The sequence below is a fragment of the Lontra canadensis genome, unplaced genomic scaffold (assembly GCF_010015895.1).
Source record: "Lontra canadensis isolate GAN:19392208 unplaced genomic scaffold, GSC_riverotter_1.0 scaffold160, whole genome shotgun sequence".
NCBI lineage: Eukaryota > Metazoa > Chordata > Mammalia > Carnivora > Mustelidae > Lontra > Lontra canadensis.
In genome coordinates, this window is record NW_022631154.1 from 1,329,953 (window position 1) to 1,341,890 (window position 11,938).

The 11,938-nt window shown below is 47.5% G+C and overlaps 1 protein-coding gene across 1 annotated transcript in view; it reads right to left on the reverse strand.

Annotated features, from left to right (window-relative positions):
* ASH1L (ASH1 like histone lysine methyltransferase) overlaps positions 1-11,938 on the reverse strand; it is a 181,233-nt gene that overhangs the window by 27,697 nt on the left and 141,598 nt on the right. Inside the window, exons 7-9 of the mRNA XM_032845040.1 lie at positions 3,001-3,074; positions 1,427-1,472; positions 1,201-1,309 (exon numbers count right to left, since the gene is read on the reverse strand). Of these exons, the coding sequence (XP_032700931.1) occupies positions 1,201-1,309; positions 1,427-1,472; positions 3,001-3,074 (229 nt within the window). The remainder of the gene's footprint in view (positions 1-1,200; positions 1,310-1,426; positions 1,473-3,000; positions 3,075-11,938) is intronic.

Here is an 11,938-nt window from a genome sequence, read left to right on the forward strand (position 1 = left end):
TACATAAAAAGAGAAAAAAAGACCAGAAAAGGAAAAAAGCATACATATAAAACGTCTGTGAGTAAAGAACAATTAGCGCACAGCACAGACCAGGCCGGCAGCTGTGACCCTGCAACCGCACGTGCGTGTGCAAGGCGTGACGAGCCGACGACGCGGTGAGCAGGACGCTCCAGCTGGCGCGCTGTTACAGGAGGTCTTAAAACATGGATGCCCGCAGCCCCCAGGACAGCCGACCAGACGCTGGGGAAGCAGTCGTCTTTGGCCAGGAAAACTATCCAGAAGAGGAATTATTGATGTCAAGTTCACCGGTTCTTTTTTACTATAAATTTGCACATGTAACTAAAACCCATCAAACTAGATCTCCATTCTTGGGTCTCTATCAGACATTTCCATTTTGAAATCTCCATGTCATTTAGAACTCAATGGCCCCAAAGTAAAATAATAGTTTTGATCGCCAAACTAGCCAGACCCCATACCTTCATTCTCTGGCGACAGCACGGACACCTTTCATCAGAGCCACCGGCCCAGTCAGCGCATGTGCACCTGTGTGCATATGTGAGCGGCTCATCAGCCCGGTCTTCCCTCAGAGTACATCATGCCTTTCTTCCTCCTCACCGTCACCATCCTACCTTGCTCCCTGGTTATGGTTACCACGTACGGAGATCTAGGAAATTTTCTAAAATTTCCTGAATACTTTATGTCGTGGGCTGAATGCTTGTGTCTCCCCAGAATGAAGAGCTGAAGCCCTAGCCCCCAGTGTAATGGCAATTTGGAGGCAGAGCCTTTGGGAGGGCAGCTGGCTTGTATGAGGGTGTGAGGATGGGAACTGCACGAAGGAATTAGTGTCCCTACAGGAAGAGGAACGGAGAGCTCTTTCTCCATAAGCATGTGCTCAGGAAAAGCCATGTGAACACACAAGGTGAAAGTGGCTGTCTGTAAGCCAGGTCCTCATCAGACACCAAATACTTGCATCTTGACCTTGGACTTCCCAGTCTCCTGGACTGTGAGAAATAAATTTCTGCTGTTTAAGCCACCAGGTCTATGGTACTTTGCCGAACCAGCCCAAGACACATCAATTAGGTTTTATATAGCTTTGTGCAACTTCAAGAGAGGAAATAAAAGAGCTTAACTTTTCCCTCCAAATGAAGTGTCATCTACCCTGAAGCCCGTGCTTTCAGAGAAGTCACTTTAGTACAGTACCTATTGAGGCAGTCGTCCACACAGCCCTTCCCGGTGTCATCCTCTGGCTTCTTACAGTTACAGGTGGTGGCCTCGTAACCAGAAAGGGGCTTGACATCAACGTAGACATCTTGAGAGAAGACAGCAAAGAGTAATTTGTGAACATAGAGGATAATTTTTTAAGTGCTAGGCTAAGAAGAACACCGATGATATGAAGGCAGAAAAAAATAGCTCTCAAGTTACTCACTTGAACGGATTTTTTTATATAGTGGGACATCTGGCTTTTTGTACAGCTAGAAGAAAAAAAAAAGAAAAATCTAGATATAGCATTTAACTTCAAATACCAGACAGCAGCATCAATCACTAAAAATATAAGAAATTATTCACGTGCTCTGCTCGTATGGGAATATTTATAAGAAAGATTTTCTGGGTTGGATACACTTGAGGGAAATTCTCGGTGCTTTCACTTTTTACCCTGAAATAAGAAGTGACTTACTGGATCAGGACAAGAGAAACAGATTCAACAAGAGAAGGAATGTGGAAGAGCTTCCCGGGAATACGTGCGCGCTGTGGCCGGGCGCACACGCAAACCAGCCTGCGGGGAAATGACCCTGCAGGATGAGGCTACTCTTTTGGATACATTAAGACTCAGTTTGTGTCTATGAAAAGAAAGGAAAACACTCAAAGGCTTGTTGAGATGGTCTGGCTAGCACATGAAGTTAAAAAGATGAGTACCCTGGCCTTTTCAGTACGGGTATTCCAGAAAAACACTTTTCACATTTTAATTAAGGCAATTAATTTACTGAATACAGGGGAGAGGGAAGGCAGGAAAGGAAGCTCTCATTGCAATTAAGAAGGCATTCAGAGAAAAAAAAAAAGGAAAAAAGGAAGGTATTAGAACAGGGGTGATCAGCTGGCCAGTGTTGTCCAGTAAGAGGCAGGACGAACGAAGGCAGCACTGTGGTCTCGGTGAGGGTGTATTAACCTGCAAAAAACAGCCCAACTCCATTTCTCAGCAGGACCGTCAGAGCACTGTCTCCTTCACGGTCATGAACTTGGAGACAGATATCTAACAAACTGCTCCTCTTAGAATTCAAGAGAGGCCACCCAGAGAAGTGAATGCAGAGGGGAATGTCCTCTGCTTCTGGCTTTCCAAAATTAACTCTGGTGGAATTTTGGCAAAGGTCAGGAGCCTGTTCACCTCCTTTGTATGACAACTTCTATTTCCTGATGCTTGTTCTCAACATGAGGCCTGGGCCTACGGCTAACTACAAAAATTGCCAGGGGAAACTTTTCCATTAGGGAAGAAGCAGAGAAAAACAGCACCTTCCCATTTTTAGTTCCCAACATAAAGATCTTTTAAAAGTGTATGCATGTTAAACATTTTTCCTGTTTCCTTTGGTAGGAGAATCTCCTTTGTATGTGAAAAATAAATTCCAAACCGATGGGAAGGAGCCAACAAAAATAAAGCCTGACATTTCTTAGTGCTGCTGGCAGCGCACCTAAACCCTCCTGGGACGGACATCCGACAGGAACCTCACAGCACGGAGCTCTGCTACCAGAGCAAGTGCAGACCAGAAGAGAAGTTGCCCAGGAAAGCAGACCCTCACTGCTATTCTGAAGTATGAGTAAAGGCAAAGAGGTCACATTAGATATGGATGCAAATTCGTTTTTCTTCGTCTCTAACCTTCACAGGGCAGTCTGGATACTTCCTAAGATGAGAGCACCGAGCACTGAGCGTAACCCGGAGGCGGAGCGAGGCTGGCACGCCCTTCCACCCACCCCCGAGAAGGCAGCCTGGGAGGGAGGCCGGCCCTGTACCTGGTTGTGCTTCCACTGCCAAAGGATGTCATAGGGGAGCTGGAAGTCAATTCTCTTTTGCCTCAGATACTTTCCTGAAACAAAGAAATACTATCAATTTCAGTATCTATTTACACAAAGGGTCAAACAGCCACAAGATCTAATATGCACTGACTAGAAAAATAAAGATTTAATTTTTAATTTTAGGGACTTTTCCATCACCAGTTTAATTAATTTTAGCTACTCTACTCCATTGTGCTCCAGGTGGTAAACGCTAAAGGGATGTTTTGATAGCAGCCTACATAAAACAACGACCACGGCAAACTTACTACCAAAAAATACACAGGTCATTATGAAGCCAACTAAAACTAAGAATTGTTGGAGTATTAAAATTATTAACTACAGCATCTGGCAGTGTTCTCCAACATTATTATACATACTATGAGACTGTCTGTAAAAACGGGAAGTATAAGATTTTCTAAAACAGGAGTCCCTGAATTTAAATAAATCAAGAGTATTTACATTCGGGGCACCTGGGTGGCTCAGTGGGTTAAGCCTCTGCCTTCGGTTCAGGTCATGATCTCAGGGTCCTGGGATCGAGCTCCGCTTCGGGCTCTCTGCTCAGCAAGAAGCCTGCTTCCCCCCTCTCTCTGCCTGCCTCTCTGCCTACTTGTGATCTCTGTCTGTCAAATAAATAAATAAAATTAAAAAAAAAAAAAAGTATTTACATTCAAATTTACGATGTTAACCCCCACCCCCAAGAAGTACTACTAGTAAAAGTCAAAAGCCCTCTTCTACCTTGAAGAGGACGCTTCAGTTTCCTTACTCTCTGACCCTTCTGCCCTTTAGTAAACTCGCTCCTCCCAGGAAGCTAAACTTCTTGTTACGGGTTTCACCCTGTCACTGACCGACTCTAGCCGAGCAGTTCTCAATGCTCTGGGAGTACGAGGGATGCAAGGGGCAAAGACTGTCTCACCACTACTAAGTACCATGCATCTACTGCTATACGGGTATCACTAAGGCGTTCCACGCACTTCACTACCCTGACGTTTGTCCCAATGCTGTAAAAGCAATGGAGAGTAAGAATGCGGGCATCTTAGCAGGAATCAAGGCAAGCGGAACGCTGTACCAGAAGAATGGAACTAATGGACATGAACCATGCCAGTGTCTCAAAAATTAATGTGTTAAGTCTTGACCCACAAGCCAAAAATGCTGCTATTCTGCAAGGCGCCACGGAAGGATGCGGACAGCACCCGGGCCGCACCCTCGGCGGCCGAGTCCAGCACGCGCCTGCGCACACGCGAGCTGGACAAGCTTCTTCCCCGGAACGTGCGCCGTGTCCGTGAAAGCACAACCGAGTGACTACGTTATTCGGACTTAGAGCGTGAGGACGAGCGAAGTGCGCTTGTTACTTCAAGAAACAACGGAACGTATCTGTCTCCAGTGATACAACTGAGTTTGAAGTGAATACTGGAGATCTGGAAAACTTGTGACCAAGCACGAGAATCTTCAGTTTTCCAGTCCTTCACCTCTCCTCATAAAGCGAGCGGGAGGACTGACAGATGCGAACGGTTCTGGACGCACACAGGGAGTGGAAGAGCAACACAGTTCAGGGAGCCGGAATTTCTTAATGACCCACGTGAAGTGGTAAAATCACAGCTGGGTAGAGAATCCATTTACATTCCAAGAGAGACCAATGGACTTTAATGGAACAGAAAACAAAAAGTTAACCGATTTCATATTCTACGTTGCAACTCACCTCTAAGGAACTATTACATTTATATTTTGCTAGAGTGTCCAAGAAGAATTATCTGAATTATTAAAATACTCCTATCCTTTATAACTTATTTATTACCTACACGGAGACAGATTTCTTCATGTACTTAAGCCAAAGTACATCATAAGAGACTGCAAAAATGGATCAGAAAATTCAGTTGACTTATATTAAACTAGACATCAATGAAATTTGCAAAAATAGAAAATAAAGTCACTTTCCACATGGAATTTTTCTTTGGAAAAGTTATTTCTCATAAAAATATGCTATTTATGTTAACACATAATGTGTAATGAGTTTATCTGACAAATCTGAAGACACATGAGCATGGATTACAGGTATATCGCGGAAGAAGTAACTTGTGAGTCAGAGTAACACGAGACAAGGTCTGCGGCTGGTAGCAGCCCAGAGTCTCCTGCACAGGGAAGCAAAGCCGAACGCCTGACTGCAGAGTCGGCTGAGAGGAAGCGGAACCAATGCGAAGTCAAAGGTCAGCAAACTCTGGTACGTTCACGTAAGAATACGCAACTGGAGAGATAAAACGAGGTACACATGTACTCAAATGGAAACATTCTCCAAGTTGCAAAAAAAGAAAAAATACGGCATGAGCTCATTAAGAAAAAAACACTTTGAAACATTTAAGAGCTCTTCGTGGGGCGCCTCGGTGGCTCAGCGGGGTGTGCGGTCGCAAGTCTCTCACTGGCCCCACGGGATCTTGAGGTTCTCTACCTTCTCTCTGGCCCTCCCCATGCTTGTGCTCAATCTCTCTTTCAAACGGATAAATAAATCTTAAAAAAAAAAAAAAATTGGGGGCCTGGTGGCTCAGTTGGTTGGGCAGCCAACTCTTGGTTTTGGTTTAGGTCAAGAACTTGGGGTCATGGATGGAGCCCTGCACCAGGCTCCACACTCAGCGGGAAGTCTGCTTGAGACTCCTTCTCCTTCCCCCTCTGCCCCTGAGACCTTGGTTCTGACATGAGTGCTGAAATATTTAGGGGAGGTGCATCATTGTCTGCGATTTACTGCGGCGTGCCCCCCAAACTCAGGTGGACTAACAGATGGACGGATACATAAATCCAGGTCAAATGCTAATGACAAAATTTAGTGATGGGATACTGCACATTCACTACAGAGTGTTTTCAACTTTTTACTTATTAATTTTTAAAGTTTTTTAAGTAGGCGCTACACCCGGTGTGGAGCCCAACCCAGGGCTTGTACCCAGGACCCTGAGATCAAAACCGGAGCTGGAGCCAAAAGTAGGCCACTGAACTGACTGAGCCACCCAGGTGCCCCAGAGGCCTCTGTTTACTGAAAAATTTTACAGTAAATTGTTGGAAGACAGATATTTATAAAGGAAAAAGTTTGAGAGGGTATATACTAAGTTATTATATCTCTGGTAGGGGAAGATTTATCTGTAATTCATGCCCTTCTCTACTACAACAATTGCTTTGCAAATATGTAGTGTTTCTTAACAATATAAATACAATTTTTTAAAAAGACAAAATTGATCCTCAGCAGATATGATAAACCCCTTAATGTAAAGATTGACTCCTTTTTTTTTTTTTTTGCCAGCAGTATCTAATGTGTTTTCTGTAGAAGGTATAAAACAAGTGAGGGAGAAGCCAGTAAGTTATAATTTTTTTTTGAAGATTTTATTTATTTATTTGGCAGAGATCACAAGTAGGCAGAGAGGCAGGCGGTGGTCGGGGGAAGCAGGCCACTTGCTGAGCCGAGAGCCTGACACAGGGCTCCATCCCAGGACCCTGGGATCATGACCCGACTCGAGCCGAAGGCTTAACCGACTGAGCCACCCAGGCGTCCCTACTGGCTTTTTTTTCTTTTCTAAAACCAAGAATAAAGTGACTGACTTCAGCTACAGCTCACCGGGTTCACATGCGCCCCGAGCTGGCAGGGGAAGATTTACTTGGAGCGTCGTCCGACCACAGCAAGCACTCAGTCTGTCTTCGCTGCTCTGTGAAAGTGTCCCGGAATCCCCCTGAGAAAGCCTGGAGCACTAGTTCACTGAAAGGAATAGTGTATCAGTGAAATGTGTGCCATTAAGGAGGTTATAAATAATGATCAAGGATACTTAGAGGAAACTGTTGAAGTTTCACTGAACAAATCACAAGTAGGACTTGAGCTTCTGGTTTTGTCAGCCTGAGGGAACATAGTTGCGACCCAGTGGACACGGAGAGTGGGATTTTCTTCCCAGTGCAAAACTGTCAGCCCCACGGAAGCAAGGATATTCACCTGCTCTGCTTACTGGTGTGTCCCAAACATCTAGAAAACTGAGTGATCAAAAAGCAGGTATCGAACAAGTAATTCCGGATGAATGAATGTGAATATGTATCCTATGGCATGAGCCTGGACAAATGGCCCCAACTGTTCTCATTTATTTATTCATTTACTTAAGATTTTAAAAATTTCTGGGGCACCTGGATGGCTCAGTGGGTTGTGCCTCTGCCTTTGGCTCAGGTCATGATCTCAGGGTCCTGGGATGGAGCCCCACATCGGGCTCTCTGCTCGGTGGGGAGCCTGCTTCCTCCTCTCTCTGCCTGTTTGTGATCTGGCAAGTAAACAAATAAAATCTTCAAGAAAATTTAAAAAAATTTTTGGTAAGCTCTACACTCAACGTGGAGCTCCAACTCACAACCCTGAGATCGCGTCACCTGCTCCTGGGGACAGAGCCAGCGGCGTGTCCCCACTGTTTTCTCTCAACCCTGTAAAGCAGCAGATCACCCTTCCCTGCAGGTTTGTTTCAGGACAAGTGCTCCCTTAATCCCCGCTGCCTCCACTGTTTCTCGAATTAAACTCTTCCTACGCACAATTTCCCCTTCACACCAGCTAACTCCTCTCCCCTCCGACTCACTGCGATGTCCACGCACCGGGGACGAGGCTCGCTTACGGCGCGCAGCGTGACGGGGCCGCAGCGGGGCTCGCCGTGGTCACCGTGCTGTGCCCCGCAGCCTCCGCGTGGGCCTGGCGTGCAGCGGCTTTCGACTGCGGACCGTCTTTCTCCCGTCACCCCTCCTCACGCCCCTTGCTTCTGGTAACCACAAAGCTGACCACCAGCCCCCCCTTTTACAACAGATTTTTGCTTTGTTATTATTGTATTTTCAAGTCATCTCTACATTACCACGGTGTTCGAACCCACAACCCCCAGAGCGAGGCTCGCGTGCTCTCCGACCAGGCCAGCCAGGCGCCCGCCCCAGGCGCCCTCTCTGAGTTTGTTTTTCCGATTCCACACACACGTGGGACTACGAACTATTTGTCTTTGGCTTATTTCACCGAACATGATGCCCTTGAGGTCCATCCATGTTGTCACAAATGGCAAGACTCTCTCTTTTTTCTCTCTTCCCCTCCTTTCAAACAAAGCCCAGGAACACTCTACCGCCCGCAGAGCTGCCTCTTCTCTACCCGTCCGGCGGCTTCCACGGCTGCCGACCGTAGACGATGCTGCTGTGAGCGCGGGACAGACATCAGAGCTAGTGCTTTCGTTTCCTTTGGATACGTTCCCGGAAGTGGAGCCGCTGGACCACATGATCACCCAATTTTTCATTTTCTGAGGATCTTCCACACGTTCTCCGTAATGGCTGTACCGGCAGTTTCTTAAATACAACCGGCTCCCTCCTGCTTTCACATTCTCGCGCGCCGTTTCTCTCAGCTGAAACTGAATTCTCTCAACCGACTTACACCATTGCCTCAGTTGTCTTTTTAAGTTTTAGTTATCCAAGTAAGGTCTATATCCAACACGGGGCTCAAACCCGTGACCCCAAGATCAAGAGTCGCACGCTCTACTGACTGAGCCAGCCGGGCGCCCCCCACCTGCCTCTAAACCCCACTTGAAAATCTGTAACTTTAACAGAGCTTCGTCCACAACCACATTCGACCCTGATGACTAGAGCCGCCCCCTTCTGTGCCGCAGTTGGTGTAATGAAATGTATCCCCTTTGCTTCCGCGTTTGCACATTCTGTGCGCTTCCCTGCCCAAGTCATACAGTCTATTTATCACATAGCCGATAAGCGATTGATACCCGGGACCCGTGCGGAACTCCTGAGGCGCAACAAGAGCAGATAACTCAATTCAAAAGTGGACAAGCCCCGAGCACACGTCACTGCAGACAGACGAGTGGCCGAGAGCGCGTGAAGAGCTGCTCAGTGTCACTATTAGGGAAATGCAAATCAGACCCACAGGGGACACCGCTGCACGCCCACCGGGATGGCTACTAGGAAAAGTGACACAAAGTGATGAGCGTTACTGAAGATGTGGGGACACGGCTCGCGAGACTGGCTGGTGGCAGTGAAGGTGGAGCAGCTGCTGTGGAGAACAGCATAGCAGTTCCCGAAACCAAGCGGAGACTCACCGGGGGAGCCAGCGGCCCCACTGCTGGGCACACACACAAAAGAACAACGCGGGGTCCTCAACAGAGAATTGTAAACCAAGGTTCACAGCAGCGTTATTCACAGCTGCAAGGAGGAGGAAACAACAGAGAAATCTGTCGGCGGACGAAGGGATAAACAAAATACGGAGCGTGGGTACACGGGAGAGACGCAGCTTTACAAAGGACTGAAAGCTTCACACCTGCTACAACACAGAAGCAGAACCTCGAGGGCATTATGCTAAGTGAAATACGGTAGACCCCAACTGACAATATTGTTAACGAATCCACCATAATAGGCGCCTAAATAGTTGAATTCATAGGGATAAAAAGAACAGTAGTTACCAGAGGCTGGGGCAATGGGCAATTATCATTTAAGGGGCACCGAGTTTTGCTCTGGGGGGATGAAAAAATTCTGGAGAGGAATGGGGTCGTGGTCGCACAATAATGTGAGCGTGCTCAATGCTGCTGAGCCTTACACGGAGAAATGGAAATGGAAAATACAAATTCTAAGTTACGCATATCTTACGACTAGTTAAAAATATTAATGACATAATGCACCAAAAAACACTGTATGGTTTAAATGGGTGACTCAGTACGTTTTTTAAAAATATAGCAGTGTTAAAATTTTGTGCTTCATTTATTAAAGAGTTACTTGGGAGACTCCAAAGGAGAAGGAAAGCCTACCACATGTGCCCGTAAATGTACTTACTGTTCCTTCTGTTTTCCTGGCGGTCCACGGTCCCCTCTGGTATTTCTTTCCTGTTTAGACCTTCCTTACCCCAGGGGAGGTCTACTGGCAACACACTTCTTAGACATTCTCCTTCAACTAGGAAGGCTGTGATTCCCATTTCATTCCTGAAGGATTCTTTCACTGGGTTTACAATTCTGGCCAGACACGTCCTCTTTCGGCACTTGGAGAACGTTCTGCCGTCTCCCCTACCGTCTGAACTGCCCTCTGCTGACGGGCAGGGTCCACTTCTCTCCGATTCACAGTGGCTGGGTCTGTGGCGGGCTGAGCTTGAACGAGGCTGTGCATCCCACAGGGGTGTCCTCGAGTGCGTCCTGCTGGGCTCCGTCGTCGACGTCCATGGAGTCCATGGAGCTTCGTGTCTGCCGCCGAACCTGCAAGTCCTCAGCCATTGCTCACCCAGCCGAGCTCATCTCCGTGCTCCCTCCGCTTCTGGACGCTGAGGACAGACTCGCCTGTGGCCGGGAACCCTCGGGCTCTTGTCTTTCTCAGGTCTACGTTCTCTTCCACTCAGACGGGACTGAGCTCTTCCTCCTTCTCCTTCATCTTGCTGCTGAGAGCGCCCCGAAGCCTTGGCTGCATTTTCCAATTCTAAAATTCCGACTTGGTCTTTCTTTCCATCTCCTTGCTGAGGCTTTGTTGTTTCCACGTTTCAAGCATATTCATTATTTCTTGCTGGAGTGTGTGTGTGTGTGTGGCGGGGGGGGGGGCGGATAGTTTTTTAAAAAAGAAATCTAAATGTGGGGCACCTGGTGGCTCAGTGGGTTAAGCCTCTGCCTTCGGCTCGGGTCATGATCCCGGGGACCTGGGATCAAGCCCCACATCATCGGGCTCTCTGCTCGGCGGGGAGCCTGCTTCCCCCTCTCTCTCTGCCTGCCTCTCTGCCTACTTGTGATCTCTGTCAAATAAACAAATAAAATCCTAAAAAAAAGAAAAATCTAAATGCTTTAAAATCTTTTTTGGGTGGTTCTAACCTCCTGATGTTGGCATGTACTGATTGCCTTTTGAAGTTCAGTTTAAGGGGCACCTGGTGGCTCAGTGGGTTGAGTGTCTGCCTTCGGCTCAGGTCATGGTCCCGGGGTCCTGGGATGGAGCCCCGCCTTGGGGAGTCTGCTTCTCTCTCTCCCTCTGCCCCTGCTCATGCCTGCGCTCTTTCTTTGGCTTGCTCTCTCAAATTAATAAAATCTTAAGAAAAATTTATTTAAGATCTCCCTGGTTCTTAGTATGACATACAATTTTCACTTTAAACCTAGACATTTATCATGTTACCAGGTTCTGAATTTTACATAAACCTTCTATTTTGGCTGGCCTTTCCCAAAACCGCTCCAGCAAGAGAAGGGAGTCAGATGTCCAGGGATTACCAGTTCGGAGGCCCCCACTTGACCTCCACTGACCCGAGTGCTGGTAGGTCGGTACTGCTGGGGGATGGTGGGAGGGGCCATGTTACTACTGGAGGATGGTTGAAGTCTGACTCCTGTGGCCTTCCCCTGTCATCAGATAGGCTGGTGGACCACGGTGGGACACTTACTACCGCCGACTGGGGAGGGAAGCTAAGGCTTCCCACTGGGCACCTGCTGGTATGAGTGTGGGGAGGGTAACAGTTTTTTCTGCCATGTCTAACTAGAGGATGGAGGATATGGTCTAAAAGTTTCCTGTCTTGCGAGGCTGACTCCTTCCGTACTTCTCACTGCAGAAAGCAGGGTTTTCTTCACGGGTGTTTTCTGAGCCCAGCAGCATTTCCAGGTGGCCAGGCTCCTCAAAGTTTTACCTCAGTATGACGAGGTGAGAGGACACCTCCAAGGACTTGTTCCCTCAGTCCCTTCAGTCCCTAGTTGGTCTGCCTTCTCCTCTCCACTTTTTAGAGTCTCTCTCTCTCTTTTTTTTAAGATTTTATTTACTTATTTGACAGACAGAGATCACAAGTAGACAGAGAGGCAGGCAGAGAGAGAGGAGGAAACAGGCTCCTCGCTGAGCAGAGAGCCCGATGTGGTGCTCGATCCCAGGACCCTGAGATCATGACCTGAGCCGAAGGCAGAGGCTTAACCCACTGAGCCACCCA